Source organism: Urocitellus parryii, chromosome 8, assembly GCF_045843805.1.
Source record: "Urocitellus parryii isolate mUroPar1 chromosome 8, mUroPar1.hap1, whole genome shotgun sequence".
NCBI lineage: Eukaryota > Metazoa > Chordata > Mammalia > Rodentia > Sciuridae > Urocitellus > Urocitellus parryii.
In genome coordinates, this window is record NC_135538.1 from 134,012,274 (window position 1) to 134,034,127 (window position 21,854).

At 40.0% G+C, this 21,854-nt stretch overlaps 1 protein-coding gene across 1 annotated transcript in view; it reads left to right on the forward strand.

Annotated features, from left to right (window-relative positions):
• The window catches only part of Bphl (biphenyl hydrolase like), a 30,660-nt gene that overhangs the window by 3,505 nt on the left and 5,301 nt on the right, over positions 1–21,854 (forward strand). The window contains exons 2-6 of the mRNA XM_026407128.2: positions 3,125–3,225; positions 6,348–6,514; positions 8,733–8,886; positions 17,208–17,339; positions 20,977–21,100. Of these exons, the coding sequence (XP_026262913.1) occupies positions 3,125–3,225; positions 6,348–6,514; positions 8,733–8,886; positions 17,208–17,339; positions 20,977–21,100 (678 nt within the window). The remainder of the gene's footprint in view (positions 1–3,124; positions 3,226–6,347; positions 6,515–8,732; positions 8,887–17,207; positions 17,340–20,976; positions 21,101–21,854) is intronic.

Consider the following 21,854-nt stretch of genomic DNA (forward strand, 5'->3'; position numbering starts at 1 on the left):
GAAAAACCAAACTGACAGCCAAAGAGGAAGGGATTAGTATTTTTTCTTTATTGTTTATTCAAAGGCCCTAGGCAGGAGGATTGTGAGTTCAGGACCCCCAGGGCCTTGTTCATAAGAGTAGGCAAATGGTCTACCAGTAAGCTATACCCCACAGCCTATAATTTTTGTCTCTAAATTTTCTGAAGTTTTCTATTTTTTTTCCTCCCTGAGAGTTTTGGGAAATTTGGTATCTTGAATGTGGTTCAAGTAATAAACACACAGCAGGGCCATTGAAGGCCTGGTCTTTATGGCCTGATTTTCTTACAACATGCACATAACTGTTACTCCAAGGCCTGACTGCAACTCTAAGATAATCTGGAAGAAAAGTGCTATACTCATTTCAGTTATATTTCTGTGAAAGTAAACAATAATTGTTGTCTTTTTTTTTTTAACGGTATTGGGGTGGAACTCAGGGGTGTGCTTTACTACTGAGTACATTCCCAGTCCTTTTGTTTGTTCATATGTTTTAATTTTGAGACAGGTTTTGCTATATTGCTGAGGATTTCACTAAGTGACTGAGGCTGGCCTCAAATGTGTGATCCTCCTGCTTCAGCCTCCTTAGTCACTGGAGATTATAGGTATATGCCACCATGCCCAGCAGTAACTGTTATCTTTAAAAGTAAACCTTTTTCTTATGTTTGATATTGATTTGCTTTTGTTCACAAATAGTCCTCATTCCTTTTCCTCCAGCTTAGAGATTCATGAAAGGTTTTTGTCAAACTCCATTAACCCCTTGGGATGGGCTGATGTGACAGTACAGGTCCCTCTGGTGCAACAACATATAGGGTGGTTGAAGACAAAGCAGTGTGGCAGTGTCTTTCCCCCAGCCTAGCTGCAGGCCCCCACCATAGAGCTGCCTTCATATTCTTGCTAGCTGAACATGAGCTTGTCCCCACAGATGTCCTTTGCTCCTGGGCCATTGATCAGACTATTTTTGTCTTCCAGAAATGCCCTTCCCACCACATTTTCTTTTCAGAATTTGATCCATTTTTGGAAGTTCATCTCCAAAGCTCCTTTTAGATCCCTCTGCCCAGCCCTGATATGATCTCTGTCTCCCTTTAAACATTCTTCCCTGACACTGAGTTGCCATTATGCTAAAATCAAGACTGCCTGTTTTTATCTCCCTATTCCTTTTAGGTAACCAAGAGAACATGTGATGGTAATAATTAGAGAAGTTTGGAATGGGGAATCAAAACATAGATACTACCAAGCGCAAAGGGAAGTTAGTTTTGTTTGTATTTTGCAGCAGAGACTTGGGAGTGATCATGGAAGCTGAGGAAAAGCCTGTGAGTCTCTGCTCTGCAGAGATGCAGAAAGCTTAAGGCAGCAACACCCAGTCCTGAAAACTGATGAGCTTTGCACATGGAGGAGGGTGAGGGAAGGACACTTTCATCGTGCATAATATCCTCACAGTGCAATGTAACTTTCATGAGCATGTTCTTGGTGCTGCAGGAAAGGGAGCTCCTAAAAATTCTAGGGCACAGGAGTAATAAAGGGAATAATGGTATGGTGCACATTATTGCTAATGTGAGCTGCGCGGATGGTAGTCATTTCTGTTCAGGGAGTGGCTTCATTTAATTTAGGCAACACAGGAAATAGAATAAGGACTTTTATCCCATCCAGGTGCCTCAAAGCTCCTTTTTCCTCAGTCATAACTGCCTCCCTGAGGGTTTGCAGAGTAAATCCTTTGTCTTTATCATCTCTCCTTCTAGACTATGAGCAAATATACACCAATAAATGACCATTTACTAAAATGAGTCTTTACTAGTAAAGTACATTTATTTGTTTTTATCCTGAGCCCAAGATATCTAAAGCCATCCTACCAATAAAAATTAATTCCTCAGAGGAATAAGAAGTTAATAATAAGTAAGTTGGCAGAGTACATATTATACTAAAACCACTTGATGGCATGATTGTTGCTCCTCTAATGATATTTCTGAAATGAGCTTATATCAGGACTTCTTATTTCCCATTTCTGTCATAATTTTACAGACAAGTGTGTGTTACAATTAGATACAGCAATATTCAAATTTTTTTCCTGCATTTTGTTTTTACTTGAAATTGGCAAATCAGGTGAAACCGAAAGAAGAAACAGGACCTTGTTTTTTGAAAAGCGTATATTTGAGCAGCCATCTTGACCAAGGGCAGTGGTCAGGTGAGGAGTATGTAATAGAAAAAGGAAGATTAGTTGATTCTACTTTATTGACAGTCCACTAGAAGAGGAGTGGCTCCTCCTAGCACCTCTCCTAGTTTGCCATCAGGTCCTAAGTTATCTGTCTGGCAAATCGGTGCAGGGGTCTTGTAGGTGCTGTGCTAGTGTATATCCTTGGACAGTCTATTCTGGAGCTTCCAGAAGAGCCTCTGAGAACACCTGTACAGCCCATGCATCCTCAGGCAGGACAGATGCTGGTGGTGGCCTTGTCCTGTGCCAATTAGTGTCTAGTTAGATGCTGGACCATGAAAATGACTTCTTAATAGTCAACACAGGAATATTTCAGCATCTTAAAAACCAGCAAGTCCATGTGAATGCAGTTGGGTGTTTCTGATTAGAGCCCTCCTGCTTCTGATCAGATGACACCAGATGCCCTGAGATCACCAGGGCCTTTCCTTGGAACTCCTGGGATCAGTCTTGTCCTCGGGAATGCCACCAATACTGCTGAACATTCTGATAGCTGCTGTAAAGCTGCTGAGGAGGAGAAAATGATTCCAGGTTCTGTGTCTCTGGTGCCCCACATCAGCCTGCACGTGGGCACCACTGACTTCTAGCTCCTGGACATGTGCCCTAGGCCTGTACATGTAGCCACTGAATCCAGCAAACCTTTCAGTGCTCGTGTAGGGTGGGCCCAGGCTGGGTGCTGCAGTATATTGAAAAATGAATACAGTTGATTTTGTAGTCTGTTAAAGAAGATACAAACTCATGTCACTGTTTAGGAATGGAAAGTTAAGGCACAAATCAAAATAATCCAAGAAGCTTGAGAGGGGTACTGGAACTGATTCATGCATGTAAAAGAGCAGTCTTATCATATTAAATTGATAAACATATTGTGTTAATTAATTTTCCTTTGGGGATTTCTTTTTCTTCCAGAACAGTAACCTCTGCCAAAGTGTCTGTGAATGGCGTTCACCTGCATTATCAGCAGACTGGAGAGGGCGAACATGCAGTCCTGCTGCTTCCTGGGATGTTGGGTCTGACAATTTTTAATGGAATCCTTTGGCATGCTGTATAATCTCTCTGATAGGGTCATGATACTAGTTGCCAAATATTGATTAATTTTAGTGCTTTACCAGACTGTTTTAAGGGATATTTGCTAAAATCAAATGCATGATTTAGAAAAGTAGATAACTTTCTATCATGTTTTTTGTATTCCTTTATATACCCAGTTTTTTCCTACGTGGGTATACTGTGAAACCAAAGGTGAGAGGTCAAGGAAAGGGTGTGGGAAGGAGTAGATGAAGGAATAAGGTGAGTGGGTGATTAGCCATCCCAGTTTCCTGGCATCAAGAAGTTTTCAAGGTTGTGGGACTTACAGTGCTAAAACCAGGACAGATGCTCTCTATTCTGGTTGATATGTTCAGTTAAAATAAGAAATAAGAGCTGGGCGTGGTGGCGTACACCTGTCATCTCAGCAACTTTGGGAGCCTGAGACAGAAGGATCACAGTGCCAACCTCAGCAACTTAGCAGGACCCTATCTCAAATTAAAAATTTTAAATGGGTAAGGATATAGCTCAGTGATAAAGTGCTCCTGGGTTAAATCCCCGGTTTCACTCCCCCACGCACCAAAAAAAAAAGTAAGAAAAAATAAGCTTAAGGTCCTTTTGAAAATCAAAATTAGGGGCTGGGGTTGTGGCTCAGCAGTAGCGCTCTCATCTAGCACATGTGAGGCCCTGGGTTCGATCCTCAGCACCACATAAAAATAAATAAATAAAATTTAAAAAATCAAAATTAGATTATCGTATTACCCTCTCTCAATGTGGGGCACAGTAAGCCCTCTGGATCTGAATCCCACTTTACAGAACAGTAGTCCAGATGTAGAAAGTGAGAGAAGATACACAGGGATCCTAGGACATCTAAAATTTAGTTTTATAGGATTTAGTATTGTTGTTTATTCTTGGTTTAGTTAAATAATCCTATGTATACTTCCTTGTGGTTTGTTTCTTTCTCCTAAAAATAAATTACTAAAACTTGTTAATTGATGTTTCTATTTGATCAAGCCTCCGCTGATGTGGTACCGTGGTAGCTAGTGAGGAATCTCTGTCTAGTTAGTATTTATTTATTTATTTTTTTTTTATTTATTTTTTTTTTTTAGTGAGAGAGAGAGAGAGTCTAGAGAGAGAGAGAATTTTTCAATATTTATTTTTTAGCTTTTGGCGGACACAACATCTCTGTTGGTATGTGGTGCTGAGGATCGAACCCGGGCCGCACGCACGCCAGGCGAGCGCGCTACCGCTTGAGCCACATCCCTAGCCCTAGTTAGTATTTAGTACCTTCTTTTTTTTTCTTAAGCTATTGTAATGAAGGAGGACATTTATTCTAATAACCAATGTCAAGCTAAAGTCATCTGTCACAACAACAACTTACCAGGTTAGAATTTCCATTATTTTAGTATTAATGATCATTAACCAGGTACAAAAACATACCAATTTTTATTTATGTAAAACCATTAACATGCTTCCAAAATTTAAAAATAAAACAGTGAGTTTCCTATCTGCCCCCCTGATCCTGATCCCTTCCCCATGGGCTACTCAGGTATCATGTATTAGTTAAAAAAATAATAATAATAATATACATGTGTGTATGTGTGTGTGTGTGTGTGTGTGTGTGTGTGTGTGTATGGCCTTGGTCTTCAAATATATACATATTTGCCAGAAAACACGTGTCTCATTATCTTATTATTTCTGAAATTGATCTTTTATCCTGCTCCCTTTCCCATCTCTCTACCTTCTGCTCCTCCTTCAAGATAGTTTCCACCAGAAGTCCTTCCAGCCAAGGGACATAAGGGGAGCCGAGTAGTAGACCTAGGCTGGAAATCACCAATTTGGTTTTGGCCTGGGTTTCCTGAATGATTTCCCTGATCTCGAAGAAGCAGTGCCTTACCAAGAATGATGGATTTTGATGATTTTAAGTGATCCTGCTCCGTCTAGAAACACTCTATAATGAAGCTAGTTCATCAGGCAAGGTGTTTAATATTTATTGTGGCCTGAAGTCTGAGTCCTCAGAAATCAAACTGACTTTACCAGTAAATTGGTGATCTGCCCCTGTACTGAGCTCTTTATAGTAACCTTCCACTCTGTAGTGGGTATGAGCACACAACACCATGAATGGCTACATCGAGCTGGGGACAGCCAGTTGAAGCTACCATGGGTTTAAGAACATAGTTCTGGGCTAGGTGTGCAGCTCACTGGTAGAATGATTGCCTGGCATGTGCAAGGCCACGGGTTCAATCCCCAGGACCACCAAAAAACAAAACAAAACAAAAAAAAAAAACAGTTCTACTTGTTAGTATAAACTCTTCTGTATTTTTTTTTTTAAAGAGAGAGTGAGAGAGGAGAGAGAGAGTGAGAGAGAGAGAGAGAGAGAATTTTTAATATTTATTTTTCAGTTCTCGGCGGACACAGCATCTTTGTTGGTATGTGGTGCTGAGGATCGAACCCGGGCCGCACGCATGCCAGGCGAACCCGCTACCACTTGAGCCACATCCCCAGCCCCACCTTCTGTATTATTTTGATGCCACTTGATTTCTTCCACCACCACCACCACCACCATTTCAGTGTTTCACTTTAGTATTAATTGTAACTACAAAATAAAATCTTCAGAGCTATTCACATCATCTTAGTTTTTAAAAAATCCAGAATTTTAGAATTCTATTTTGACTCAAATCTCAAATTTGTTTACAGAATTTATTGGGATCTTTCTCATTTGTCAAGTCATTTATTTTAAAAAGAAAAAATCTAGAAGTATAACATAGCTATAAGTTAATTTCTGTATAGTTCCATTAATTCTTTAGGAAAAAAGGGGGTGGGGTTGCTGAATACTGGACTAAATGAAGGCCAGCCCCTGTCCTTCTCAGAATGTCCACTAGGGGACGATCGAAGGCAGGTTTGAACTTCACTAAGAAAGGAAGTCTATCTGCCTCTGGGTAAATGGATTCAATCCTTGTAAGACTACTTTCTTGATTATGTTCCTGTGGCTTACTTTGAATAGACACTAATTACTTTCTTTTAAAATTGCTATCGCTTCTGTTTTCTCTCTGATGTGTTTCATATAATGAAAGAATTCACCAGGGCATAACCAAGTGGCTATTTTCAGGAAGCGGAGAGACTGATTTTGCACCCCAACTTAAAAGCCTAAATAAGAACCTCTTCACTGTGGTGGCCTGGGATCCTCGAGGATATGGACATTCCAGACCCCCAGATAGAGACTTCCCAGCGGACTTTTTTGAAAGGGATGCAAAAGATGCTGTTGATTTGATGAAGGTAGGTCCTCAGGGAAGGGTTGGTGGCTGGGCCTGTCTTCATTTGTTTTGCTCAGTTTTTGTTGTTTTTTCTTTCTACAAATGCTGTACCTCATGTGATTGCTACAGAAAGTCCAAATAATTCAAATAGATGTAAAGATGAATGTAGAAATACTCCACAATCAAGCTATTTAGAGACACCACTATTAATACTTTAAGACTTTGTCTTTCTGACCAGTCTTATGATAAATATAAACACACAGTTTTGTATTGATGGCATCATGCTATTCCTGATGTTCTTCTAACATACTATGTTCATTGAACAATTTCCAAAGAAGATACTTCCATGTCAATAAACATGCTTTTGCATCTGTTTTATAATAGGTGCCTGCCACACTTGTCTCCTCTTACCCATGGTTTCAGTTACTTATGGTCAACTATGGTCCGAAAATATTAAGTGGAAAATTCCAGAAATAAGTCATAAGTTGCTTTTTACTCTTTTAAAATTTCAATTTAATTTTTTTTAACTGGTACATAAAAATACAGAAAATGTACATATTGGTTGGGGATATAACTCAGTGGTAAAGTGCTTGCCTAGTATTCTCAAGGCCTTAGATCTGATTCCCAGCACTGGGGGAAAAATACACACACACACACACACACACACACACACACACACACACACACATATATGAATATTAATGATGACATGATTTTTATACACTGCATATTTTTTAAATCATGTTTAACATCTCTCTTTTCAAACAGTCATCATTTCTTTATGGCGAAAACTTTCAAAATACTTTCTTCTATTCTTGTTAATGTGTAGTTACTGTCCTAAGTTTAACTTCAACACCTTTCTGAGTAGTATGATGAAATCCTGCACTGTTCTGCTCCATCCCCTCCATCCTGCCTGGGACATGAATCATCCCTTTGTCCAGTATATCCATCCTGTATCCTTTGTGTGTATAGGATAAAATATAGCATGCTTGGCACTGTTTTCAGGCATCTACCAGTAGTCTGGAAGTGTATGGGAGTGTTCCCCAGAGATAAGAGGGAAAGTAACTGCATTTCACTGTACAGATGCACCGTGTCTTACTTCATCTGTTATATAATGGTAGATAACAATAGGACTTAATTTTTAAGTTGCGTTTTTTTTTAAATTATAAACATTAGTACACTGAGCATTCTGTTGTCATGACATTTTGGTTCTTACTTTTTTGCTATTTTAAACAAGGTTGTTACAGACTTAACGGACCCATCTCCTGGCACATGTGTACAAGAATTTCATGCAAATTTAGGAGAAATAAATATTTATATCTTCTATTTATAGAAGATATAAATATGATAGAAGATATAAATATTTATGTTTATGAGTTAGTACCAAATTATTACCTCTAGTAGTTATGCTAATATATAATCCCATCAGCAAATATTTTGGACTAATATTTGTTTTTTAAAACTTTAATATTTTCAGTCATTCTACTTTTAATTCTAGGCAACATCTCTCAAACATAATCTTTGTCAGTTTTCTCTGCCAAACACAAATTCATGCCCTGGTTAATTCACCCAAGGACCTGCAACCCGGTGACACTCTTCTCTCTCAACCCATCTCTCGTGGTCTGTTCCCACAGTTGCAGTCTGTGGCTTCACCAGATGTCCTACTTCATTTCATCCAAGAAACCTCAGGTCCCCTCTATAATCCATATAATTGCTCTCAAATCCTTGTTTAAGGAGTGCACATGTGCACGCAGGCACATATGCAATTTGTCATATCCAAATACAGCTGATCTCCATTGATTCTATTCCCTTGACATTTTATCCAACCAGAAGATGTAATTCCCTCATAATTTAAAACAGCTGTACTCAAATCCTATGACAATTATATTTTCACCCAAACTAATTAAAAGAAAACACTGTTACCAAGTAGTAGACTCTAGGATTTCTTTTTTTTTCCTTTTGGTACTGGAGATTGAACCCAGGGATGCTCTTCCACTGACCCACAACCCCAGCCCTTTTTAGTTTTACTTTTGATTCAGGGTGTCACTAAGTTGCTTGCGGTCCTCCTGCCTCAGCATTCTTAGTTGCTGGGATTACAGGCATTTATCCTCGCACCCAGCTAGGATTCATCCTTGATACTCCAGAGCCCCCGTATTGATTCTGATCATTTTTTAATCTCAGGTTCTTTTAGCAGGAAGGAGCAATAACCTCTGCTGTGGTTTTCATTGTATTTCTCACAGACGCTGAAGTTTAAGAAGGTCTCTCTGCTGGGATGGAGTGACGGTGGCATCACTGCACTCTTTGCTGCTGCGAAATATCCATCTTACATCAATAAGATGGTGATTTGGGGAGCTAATGCCTATGTCACTGAAGAGGATGAAAGAATTTATCAGGGTAGGTTCTGTCGACCCCAGGCGATGACTGATCTTTATTTCTGTCCTCATCTCTTATTTTGATGTGTTGATAAGTCATAGCATCCACTTCTAGTTCTTGGCTCTAAGGCTGGAAGAATAGTAAGTTCTCAGAAAAGTAGTGTCATTTAACCCATCTGAAAATAGAGAACTTTCTATTTCCAGAAGTGAAACTTCTATGACTCAGGAAAAGTCTAAGGAAAAGCAGTATTTACATTTACTACCACTGGTAGTGAACTTGAAGAAAGGAGGAGGTGTGTGAAGTGTTATTCATAACCTCATTTAAAATAATGTGGGCATAAAAGGGAACATTGAGTTCAAATATGAAACTTTCATTTTGATTGTAACAGTTTCTGTGCTATTTGCATTTTTAAGGTAGTCCTTCAAGCTTCTTTTATCAGTTTTTAGGGGCACTAGAGCAGGAACATGTGGGTCAAATCTGGCCTGCCGCATGCTTTTTCAAGGCCCAGGCTTCAACTAAGGAGGCTAATGCTGTGTGAGTCATGGAGACCAAGCCGGAGATCCACTCCACCCCTTCCCCATTTCTTTTCCACTCCCAGCATTGCTTCCCAGGGCCTGCCCTGGTGGCCATGGCACAGGGGGGATTGTTGGTAAATACTACACACTGAGACATGAAACAGCTCCACTTCCAGCAAGCTGCCCAAATTGAGTTGACCAGGCTCTCAGGAGTAGAGAATGATTCTTCTGGGTCTGAAGGTTATTGGGGAAAAAAACTGATCTGGGCTACCTCCACCTGTTAGCCTGACCACCAGGACCCTCCCTTGTAGACTTGTAGCTTTTTCTCCCGAGTATATTTCTTTTGGACCTCAAATGGTTCACCCTAGGCAGTTAGGTCTAGATGGATCAGGCATTTTCTATCCTCACATATTGAAGTATCCTCATAATGTCTTTGATTTTACCTCTTGGCCTGCAGAAACGGATATATTTACTCTCTGGCTCTGTACAGAAAAAGTTTACAGACTCCTGCATTAGGCTATCACAGGCCTAGCCTTTTCTGATCTTCTGCAATTCATATGCCTTAGTTAGCTACTCAGTGATAGTGTCTCATTGTACAATCTTAGTTCTTTACAGTCTCTTTTGTTTTATTTCATTTTAGTTGTAGATGGACACAATACCTTTATTTTATTTATTCATTTTATGTGGTGCTGAGGATCAAACCCAGTGCCTCACATATGTAAGGCAAGTACTCTATAACTGAGCCACAACCCCAGCCGCATCCTACAGATTTTGATATGCCATATTTTTATTTAGTTCAGAGTATTTTCTAGTGTCTCTTCACCATAGCTTTTTAGAAGAGTATTTTCTTTTTCTTTTTTCTTTTTTTTAACCATACCAGAAGAGTATTTTCTAATTTACAAATATTTGGGGTTTCCCAGATTACCTTTCTGCTATTGGTGTTTAGTTAATTTCATTAGGTTCAAAAAATATACTTTGTATGATTTTGTTCTTTTATGTTTGCTAAGTTTTGTGCTCCAGAATATGGTATGCTTTGGTCTAAAGTTGAACTCATTATTTCTTGATCTTTCTTGTGCTCTACCCTTGCTCACTTGTTCTTTCCCATAATCACTGTCAGCTGATGATCTGCCTAAATGTGTAAGCCCAGTCCTAGAGTCATCCCTTGAAGGCTCAGCTCCTCTGCCCTCTACATTTTACTGTGACTTCATTCCATTGATACCATGTTCAAAACACTGCTCATGTGGGCTGGGGATGTGGCTCAGCGGTAGCGTGCTCGCCTGGCATGCGTGCGACCGGGGTTCGATCCTCAGCACCACATACCAACAAAAGATGTTGTGTCCGCCGAAAACTAAAAAATAAATAAAATTCTCTCTCTCTCTCTCTCTCTCTCTCTCTCTCTCTCTCTCTCTCTCTCTCCCCCCTCTCTCACTCTCTCTTTAAAAACAAAACAAACCAAAACAAAACAAAAAAAAAAACACTGCTCATGTTATCCCCTCCTCTCTTCCCAACCCTCCATGTTCCTGGATCTGTTCCTTAGCCTTTTCTGGTAATTTGCCCTCCACAGGAGGGTGTCCTTTCCAAGGCATTAATCTGACCATTTAATCATCCCACTTAAAATCCTTCAGTAAAGGCCACACTACTTGGCTCACCACCAGTCTGGCCCCACCCAGCTTTCTTGCCTCATTGCCTCCTGTTCCCTGGCCCTTCCTGTGCATTCCTTGCATTGCACAAATTGCCATTCTTGAAACAAGCTTTCCCCTTCTAATCTCTGTGCCCTTGTACCTGTGATGTACCAGCTGCATTGACCCCTTCCCACCACATCCTCCTCGGCAGACATGTCCTCACCCCATTGCCTGCTTCTGGGGCACCACCTCTGTGAAGGCCTCCCAGAGTCCTTTAGCCTGGTGCTGATTTCCCCCGTGACTCTGTAACACTTTGCAATTACTTGTGCAATAGCCCTTCATCCTGGGCCCTGGCACCCTTTTAGCCCTTTGCCTCAGTCACTGTAGTGTGTGTTCACCATTGCAGTGGCTCTGACTTCTAGGAGCACAAAATACAACTCCCAACCTCACACCACTTTTACCCTCTAATGTATCTCTGCTTCTCTCCCTGGCCATCTTTTTGGCCACTTCCTCATCCCACCAGTCTCTCCTTGTGACAAGGTGACTTCTGACCCACAAGTTCAACAGACAGAGGGCCTTCCATGAAACAAACCCACTAGACACTGGCTGCCTTTTTCCCTTGGTCATTCTGCAGCATTTGAAGATGGGCTCATGATGTATCAATACTGATCACACCCCCCTTCTTGAAGCTGCTGCTGCTGCTGCTGCTGCTTCTTTTTTTTTGACTTGCAGGGGTTGCCCATGCTGGTCTCAAATTTGTAGTTTCAAATGATCCTCCTGCTTCGGCCTCACAGGTAACTGGGATTACATGTAGAAGCCATCACACACAGCCCTCTTCTCACTCTTAGGCTTCCTTGTCTTAACCTAACTCCTAAATCCCAGATAATTCAACTTTTCATTTTATTTTCTTACCTGGATGCCCCACACACATACAACAAAATTGAGCTCATAACCTTTCTCTAGACCTGTTCTTCTTCCTAAGTTTCTTATCTTGCTAAATAATACACACTATAATACAGTAGCCCCCATTATCTGCAGATTTATTTTCTGTGGTTTCAGTTACTCTCGTCAACTATGGTCTAGAAATATTAAATGGAAAATTTTAGAAATAAATACCATAAGTTTTAAATCGCATACCATTCTGAATAGAACAATGAAATCCCATTCTGTCCTGCTCTGCCCCACTGTCTGGAACATGAATCTTTCCTTTTCCAATGTATACACACTGTATGCACTACTTGCCCGTCAAGTCATTTAGTAGCCATCTTGGTTATCACATGTCAAGGATGCAGTGTTTGTGTACAATAAGGATTTACTTTACTTAATGTGGCTTCGGAGTATGGGTAGCAATGCTGGCAATTTTATTATAGTACAGAGTTATTTTTGTTATTTTTTTTATAAGTTGCCATTGTTCTCTTACTATGCCTAATTTATAAATTAAACTTTTTTATGGTAGGGATGTACAAGAAAAGTCATAGTATACAGAGGATTCCAGACTATCTCTGGTTTCAGGCTCAGGGGTCTTGCACATATCTTCTGGGGATAAGGGGGAATTTTAGCAGCTGTGCCTAAGCTCTCTGCTCTTGAAGGCAGAGACCATATCTCATTCAAGTTTATATTGGCAGTAACTGACGCATGTAGACTTGAGATAATGTTTGCAATATTGATTTACCAATTAAGAAGAGTAAACAGTTTCTTTGTTACATTTCCAGTGTTTTGAACAGATTATATGCTCAAAAAAAGAGAAATATATCAGTTTCTTTGGAGATCCAAATTTGTTCTGTTTTAGATCAACAGTTTGATTCAAATGGTTATTTTGGGAACTTAACTATAAAATATAATTACTGTTGAATTTTTGGTGGTAATTATGCTTTGGGACAGAACTGACTTCCTCTTGAATAAATATAAAAATACAAAGAATATTTTTGAGTGCATATTATGTGCCAGGCACTGTTGTTGTCACATTTCATGTAGTAACTTATTTATTCTTTATTTCACAGTGTTATTACATGGGGGCTGGGGATGTGGCTCAAGCGGTAACGCGCTCTCCTGACATACAATTCTTATTTTTCTGATGAGGAAACTGTGGCACAGAGAAGTTAAGCAACTTGCTCAGTATCACAGAGCTAGGAAGGACTTAGAGCCAGGCAGCCTGACTTCCAAGCTGTGTTTTTAACCACAGTGCTTGATGTGAACATCTGGGTTACTCCAGTTACAGCTGAATTTCCCTGCCTCCTGAGAGTTAGTTGCTATTTCCTGTGGGAATCTGAAACTTTGCTCCAGATTTGACATTCCCATAGAGACCTCTCCCTCCAAATGCCTGCTTCTACTAAAGGTAACTCATTAAAAGGATCCCTTGCTATTTTATGATGTTTTAGCAGGAAAAACATCTTTATCCTGAACATTTGCCAGTTTTTTTCATAAAAAGTCTGGCCTTTACATCACAAGGAACTGGTTTTTTTCTAAATGATTTTTAGGGTTTTTTTTATTATGTGATATTTGATAGGTATATTCTACCCGTGTTACATGTATGATTTATGATACCCAGGAACATACTATGGAGCCCAGGATATACCCTTTATCCGTGTGCTTCCTCCCAGTTCACCTCCTACCTCCACCTGAACCCTACAAATCTGCCCAATGCCTTTGTGAAAACAGTTTGTCACATGTTTTTTATTAAACAATGTAGTTTGTCTTTGAACTTTAAAAAACTGATTTCATACTATATATTGTCTTCTATAACTTATTTTTTTCACTGCCCATTGCATTTCTAGGTTTCATGCATTTCTTTTTTTTTTTTTTAAGAGAGAGAGAGAGAGAATTTTTTTATTTATTTTTTAGTTTTTCGGCGGACACAACATCTTTGTATGTGGTGCTGAGGATCGAACCCAAGCCACACGCATGCCAGGCGAGCGCACTACCACTTGAGCCACATCCCCAGTCTGGTTTCATGCATTTCTAAGTTGCTTACAGCTTGTAGCTGCAGTGTGTTACTTGTCACCATTGTGTTGCATTCAGAGACGCTAGTGGGAGAATTTGGCAGGTGTATGTGCTCATTCTTTTTTCCAACAGACAGCTGTTAAAGTGAACATTCCCATACTAACTCCTGAGCCTAGGAGTGACAGTATTTCCAGGGCATAAGCCCACAAACGAAATTGCTAAGTGTCTTGTGTAAAGACACCACATTGTAAGTAATGACTTATGACTCTTTTTTTTTAATTTATCTTTTTAGTTGCAGTTGGACATAATACCTTTATTTTATTTTATTTTATTTTATTTTAATTTTTATGTGGTGCTGAGGATCAAACCCAGGGCCTTGCACATGCTAGGCAAGCGCTCTACCATTGAGCCACAACCCCAGCCTTATGATGACGTGTTACTATTAATCTGAAAACACACAAAACAACATGTGTGAACTGAGAAGTTCTATGTTTGATCCTCCTTCCCAATGGCTTCGTTTCCACCTTGACAGCTCTGCCTTCAGAGTCACCTCTGCCCTCTTTTCAGGCTTTTCTTTTTCTCATGTAGGCAAACTCACATGCATTCTTTAAATACATAATTTGCATGAACTACTACAACTCCATCAAGGCATCAGAATTACATTTTATGAAAGATCTAGGCTGGGCATTGTGTAATGCACCTGTAATCACAGCAATTGAGGAGGCTGAAGCAGGAGGATTACAAGGTCAAGGTCAGGCTCTGCAATTTAGCGAGGCCCTCAGCAACTTAGCAAGACTCTGTCTCAAAAATAAAAAAAATAAAAAGGGCTGGGGATGTGGTTCAATGGTTAAGCATCCCTGAGTTCAATCCCAGGTACCAAAAAAAAAAAAAAAATAGAAAATCTAGTTGTTCTACTGTAAAAGGGTCTCTGATAGGGTGTATCCTCAAGATAGCACAAAATAGAAGTATATACAGGGAACTTTTAGTATTTTGAGCAGGGACACTGGGGATCAAACCCAGGGTCTCGAGCATGCTTATAATCTACCACTGAGCCACCCAGCCCCTCTACAGGGAATCATTTTACTCCTTCTTCACATCATCTTGCTAGCCTCTCTCCTTTTTTCCCCACTCTCCCAACTCCCCTTCTTCTTAAATCTTCTCTCCACTCTGGATTTTCAGGCTGGTTCTCTAACCCTCTCTGAAGTCTTTTCACTATTGTGCAGAGCAGTTTGGCCTTTCCTGGCCTCTGTAGTCAACTCCTTCTGAATTGATTTCCCTCTGAATATTTAAACCAATCAGCAGAACGAAGACAGGCACCCTCCAATAATAGAATCTTCCCCCTCAGAAGACAGTTGTAGTTGTAAGTAGCAGTTTTTCCTCTATTTGGTTATTCCCATTCACTATGTAAACTTTGAGAGCCTACCAGATGGAGTGCTGTATAGATTATTGTTCAATGTGAGTTTGTATCACTGGGTTTGATCCCCAGAGTCCCTGCTCAGTGTCATCTTGTCTTTTGGGTTCATCCTTGAGCAGGAACACTATATTGAAAGCTCTCAATAAGCAATATTTCATATGTTCTAGAGCACTAGAATCTTTATCTCAGCATTTAAAGAAATATGGGAAAGGTTGAGCTAAGTAATTACATGTGTTAATTTATTTTAAAGGTTTTTAGCTGTTATAATAATAGAATACGTATAATAATTCCAAATAATGAATCACCTATAATATAGTTTTGGGTTAGAGTTTGCTTTTATACCCTATTTCTTCACTAATAGAATTTAATAATTTGTGTGTTTCTTGAGATACCAGTTCTCAAAAAGAACTGGCCCTCCATGTCTATATCCATGGGTTCTCAATCTGTAGATTTGAGCAACCACTGTGAAAATATTTTTGGGGAAAAAAATCTGTCTGTACTCAACATGGACAGGCTCTTTTCCTTGTCATTATTCCCTAAACAATACCATAGAACTAATATATATATATATATATAATCATTTAAATTGTATTTGATATTATAAATGGTCTAGAGATTGTTTAAAGTGTACAGGAGGATGTGGATGGATTCTGTGTAAGTATCATGCCATTTTATATCAGGGACTTGAGCATCCACAGACTTAGAAGTCCACAGGGGATCCTGAAATGAATCCTCCCACATACAGGAGAGATGGCTGGAGTGTCACTCTTACCCAGTCAACCCTAGTAAGAGGAGTGTTTTCTTTTATCTTTTACTTTTAAGAGAAAGCACTTGGTACAGGTCTAACTTCATTCACTTCGTAAATATTTATTGTGGGCCTTTTTTTGTGGGAGGCACAGGCCTAGGCCCCAGGGCACAAAGCAAAAGCCCTTACATCTGGGTACATATCCTGATGGGAAGATAGACATTCAGCCACAAATGCAGAAAAGGGTGCAAAACTGTGGCAGTTGCTAATGGGGAGGAGACGCTGGCTGACATCTGAATGGAGACCTGGAGGATTTGTTAAAGATTCGTCCCAAGGTTTCATAAATTGACTTCCAGACTATTCACGTATAATCAGATCAAGCCTTTATTGAAGCACACCAGTGGCGACTGACAAGAACATAAAGCTGTTCCCCTGATCAGCCCTGAACAATTGCAAGAGCACTCCTTATAAGCTTGAAAACCTCAAAAGGGACATTTGGGGGTCCAGCCTATGCAAGCAAGCCAGGTTACAGAAGCGGGAGAGTGCAGTCAGATGCTTAACCAATCACAATTAACCCAGTCACCCCAGTTACAGAAACAATACCCCATTAGGTAGTTCCATGTTCTTAAAGGTTTCTATAGCAAAAGGAAAAGAACATCTTGCCCTGACCATGACCCTTCTACTTGGCATGGTTGTTTTACAAAATGGAATTATAAAACAAAATGGAGTCCCTTTGGCTTGAGTATCACAGATTGAGCTGTGCAGTTACCAGGGAAGGCCGTCCCAAGCAGATGGAACAGTGAGCAGGAGGCTCAAGGAGGCCTGTGCTGGTGATATTTAAAGATAATACTTTAGGCCAGGTGTGATGGCACACACTTGTAATCCCAGTAACTCAGGAGGCTGAGGCAGGAGGATTGCAAGTTCAAAGCCAGCCTCAGCAACTTAGTAAGGCGCTAAGCAACTTAGCAAGACCCCGTCTCAAAATAAAAAGAACTGGGGATGCAACTCAGTGGTTAAGCACCCTTGTTTCAATCTCTGGTACCAAAAAAAAAAGAATACCTTAGTGTTAGTCTGACTCCATCCTTGTCCACACTTCTGTTTTTCAGGTATCCGAGATGTTTCTAAATGGAGCGAAAAAACAAGGAAGCCTCTAGAAGCCCTGTATGGATATGACTACCTTGCCAAAACCTGTGAAAAGTGGGTGGATGGCATAGGACAGTTTAAACATCTACCAGATGGTAGGTTGCATGAACTGCTTAATGGCCATCCTTATGAGAAGATGCTTGAGTTCTCCCTGGTTGTTCTGCATTCCTCAGCCATTGATGAATTTACCCACTATCCTTATATATAAATGTGTGAACAGAGAACACTAGATATTGTACACAGTACGAGCTCTTGCATACTAAATCTGCTTTAAACTCGAGACAGTACTGCTTGCGTAAAGATTCATAATGTTGAGCCTCTAATAGCAGACTGTTCTTTTTTCCTTTGTGTATATAATGACAAATGAATTCTCCAGAATCCTTGGTTTGGTTTTTATTTTCTAATTCCAGCCTAGGCAATTAGAAAACAAGTCGTGGTGAAGACAATATTTTCCCCCTTTTATCCATTTAGATGTGTCACCTCACTACACACTCTTCTTCCTGCAACAAAAAAGGAGGAAATTTCTGTCCTTAGCTTTAATTCCAGCAGTATTAGTATGGGAAGAAAATACTCAGTTTTGTTTGGTTTGGGACTGGGGACTTAGCAAAGGGGAACTTTACCACAGAGCTATGTCCCAAGCCTTTTTAATTTTTTTTTTTTTTCAATTTTGAGACAGGGTCTTGCTAAGTTGCTTAGGGACTTACTAAATTGCCAAGTCTGGCCTTGAACTTGCAATCCTCCTTCCTCACCCTCTCAAGTTACTGGGGTTACAGGTATGTACTACCATGCCCAGCTGAGAGTATGTAGTTCTTTACTCATCTTCAGAACTAAGTTATATGACCTTAGCCATGAACAAATGTCTCTCCCTTTTTTTGTTCTGAAAAATTAACAAGATTTCCATGAATAGTAAAAATTGAATCTTTAAAAGAAATTCAGAATTAGTCTATTTTTATACCAATCTGTGTTAGTCATCTTTCTGTAACTTAAATAAATACTGAGATAATCAACTTAATAAAAGAAAAAGGTTATTTTGACTCAAAGGTTTAGAGGTTTTGGTCCATGGTCGGCTGGCCCTTTTGTTTTTTGGCCTGTGGTGAAGCAGTGCATCATAGTGGGAGCAGGTAGAATAGCTAAGTCATCCCAGGGCTGCAAAGTGGAGAAAAAAAGAAAAGAGGAATAGATGGTGTCCTACAATCCCCTTTGAGGGGATGCCCCAGTGACCTAAAGACCTCCCCCTAGACCTCACCTTTTAAAGGTTCCACAACCTACCAATAGTGCCACTCTGGGAAACAGGACTTCAATGCTTGGGCCTCTGGGGAACATTTAAGATCCAAGCTATAGCAAGCTATTTGTGTTTGGAATGCCTGTTCTCTTTTTTGTTGTTATTGTTTTTAATTGCTGAAAGAATAGAATGGCTAAGGTTTAATCTTTGAACACATTCAGTTATAAAATGCTTGTGATGGAAGAACAAATTTAATATATTAGACAGTCATTTACAGCATGAATCATCTGTTATATCAAAACTTTCACAATGAAAAGGACTTTTGGAAATGTTACATTTCTGGTTTAAGTTTGAAACAGCAAATACATGCCTTATAATGATACTATCAAACACAGCATCCACCCATAGAAGCAGGTCCTTGAAAGATACTTCCCTCCACTGTTAAAACACAACAAAATTGCCATGAAACAATGGACAGTTCCCCACTGAAGGGTTTACATTGTGAAATGTACAGTTTTATGCTTTATTGAAGAGGGCAATGAAAAGTTAGGAAGATCCAAATGCAGAGTTAAATGAGCAAATGAAAATAATAATAACTCCCTCATAAGATTGAGCAGTGTAGAAGTCATCCCCAGCAATACTGTGCATAACTTATTTCCCTTCTATGCTAATTAATTTGACTGGAGCTCTTGCTTATCACTATACGCTCAGGTTTATGGGTACTAGGGATTAATTGTGCAGCTTTGGAGTCAGAAAGGCCAATGTTTGAATTCTGGCTTTTCCACTCGACTTGCTGTTAAGGTGGATTTGGACCGATGACTTCACTTGTCTAAGCTTCAGCGTCCTGTCTGTGAATCGCGCATATGATTAGCTATCTCATAAAGTCGTTGTGGGGATTAGCTGAGATAATTCATTTCACCTGTGGTATAGTACCACAAGTGGAGTGTTTCATGAAAGACTGTTGTTATTGTTATTTTAAAAGCACTTAATTTACAAATAATTGTACATACAAAGTGAGTCAAAACATGTAACTACCGTAAAGCCTGAACAAATATGCAGTGGTTTAAATAGCTCTGAAACACAGTGAGCACTCAATGACACTGGCATTCGTCATTGTCATCTGATTACACAGTTGGCAGGTTCATGCTGTCCCAGGGACAGGAGCAGGAAGCTTCAGAGACCAAGAGAAGTCTTTCCCCAGGCAACAGGTCACTTTCTCAGTTGGTGGACAGCTACCTCCAACTGAAGAGGAGGGCAGTGGTGGTGCCTGTGTGAGCAGAGAAGAAAGGAAGGACAAGGAGGAGCTAGCTTTATGGATGCCCAGAACCTTCAGTATGGCTCTCTTTTTGCCTCACAACAACCCAGGAAACTATGATCATTCCTATTTCAGGCTGAAGCTCAAAGTGGCTAAAGAGCCACCAAGATTTCAGAGGCAGGCAGGGGCTGGGGTTGTGGCTCAGCGATTGAGCGCTCTCCTCGCACATGCAAGGCCCTAGGTTCCATCCTCAGCACCACATAAAAATCAATAGATAGAGGTATTGTGTCCAACTACAACTAAAAAAAATAATAATAATTTTAAAAAAAAGATTTCAGAGGCAGGAGAAAGACAGGAACTGCAGCCCAGATTATCCATAATTGCCTCAAAAATGTTATGAATAGGAGCTAGATCCTCATGTTCTCTCAAGGTATGGTGGCCAGGGGTGTCACCAAGGCACAAGCATGAAGAGAAGCTTATTTTCTGCATACAGATCGTAACTTCATTGTGAGGCCCACACGCCTGGAGACGTGACTTCGAGCACCTGCACATGGCAGATAGGCCACCTCCTATGTAATATAAAGAATTGTGGTATTTCCTTTTGTTTGATTTTCTTCTGATTCATATGAATTATGAATTTTAATCAAGCAAAGCTTTTTGTTTGCTAGTAGAGCTTAAAACCAAACAATAACCAAAAAAAAAAAAAAAATAGAAAAGGAAACCCCAAAAATATTAGATCTGTAGAGAACCCCAAATCTAAACCATTATTTTTACAGAAAAACTGAAATCCAAAGAGGAGTATGTGTATTAGTCAGTTTTCTGTTGCTATAACTAAATACCTCAGATAATTTACTTATAAGAGAAAGGGTTTGTTTGGGCTTCCAGTTCTGAAGCTTCCATGACCGAGTGGCCCAGTTACTTTGGGTCTCTGATGAGGCAGCACATCATGGTGGGAGTCTGTGGCAGAGCAAAACTGCTTACCTCAGAAGTCAGGGAGCAAAAGGTTCCCACAATAACCTTCAAAGGCTTGATCGAAGTGACCTAAAGTCTTCCCACAAGGCCCCACATCCTGAAGGTTCCACACTCCCTAGTGGCACTTCTCTGGTGACCAAGCCATTAATACGTGGGCCCATTCAAGATCCAGACTGTAGCAGGAAGCCTCTGTGCATTCTTTCTTTCTCACCTTGCAGAGTGGTTATGCTTCAGTTCTTCCTCTTTACGCTTCGGTAGATTCCTCATGCTCTTTGTCTTTCAGGTAACATCTGTCGGCACTTGCTGCCCCTGGTTCAGTGCCCCACCCTAATTGTGCATGGAGAGAAGGATCCTCTGGTCCCACGTTTTCATGCTGACTTCATACATGAGCATGTGAAAGGGTCACGGTGAGTTCAGGCACCGCGTCACCACCCGTGCCTGCAAAGTCTCAGTGAATGAGAGAAGCCACAGGAAGGAAAAGAAGCAGGGAAGGTGGAGTTTTAGGTGTTCACTAGGACATAGAGGAAGTGAAGAATAAAAGTAGAAGTTACATTAAGATTATATTTTGGGGGCTGGGGATGTGGCTCAAGCGGTAGCGCGCTCGCCTGGCATGCGTGCGGCCCGGGTTCGATCCTCAGCACCACATACCAACAAAGATGTTGTGTCTGCCGAGAACTAAAAAATAAATATTAAAAATCTCTCTCTCTCTCTCTCTCTCTCTCTCTCTCTCTCTCTCTCTCTCTCTCTCTCTCCTCTCTCACTCTCTCTATAAAAAAAAATAGATTATATTTTGGGGAGCTGGGGTTGTGGCTCAGTGATAGAGCACATGTGAGGCACCAGGTTCAGTCCTCAGCATCACATAAAAAAATAAATAAAGGAATTGTGTCCATCTGTAACTAAACTCTTTTATATATATATATAAAAGATTATGTTTTTGGTGAATGTAAAGATTTAATAGAAAAGTTTATACATTGATTTAATAGGCAATAAGGCATTTTCAAACTAGACTTTTATAATATTATAATACTTTGTCATGGTTGTGGTACAAAATTCAAACAAAATATTTTCTTATTAATCCTAAAAGTTTTCTATATAATCTATCTTTGTTTTATTTTAATATTATATACAGTGTATAATGTGATGCTTACATATAGGCATTAT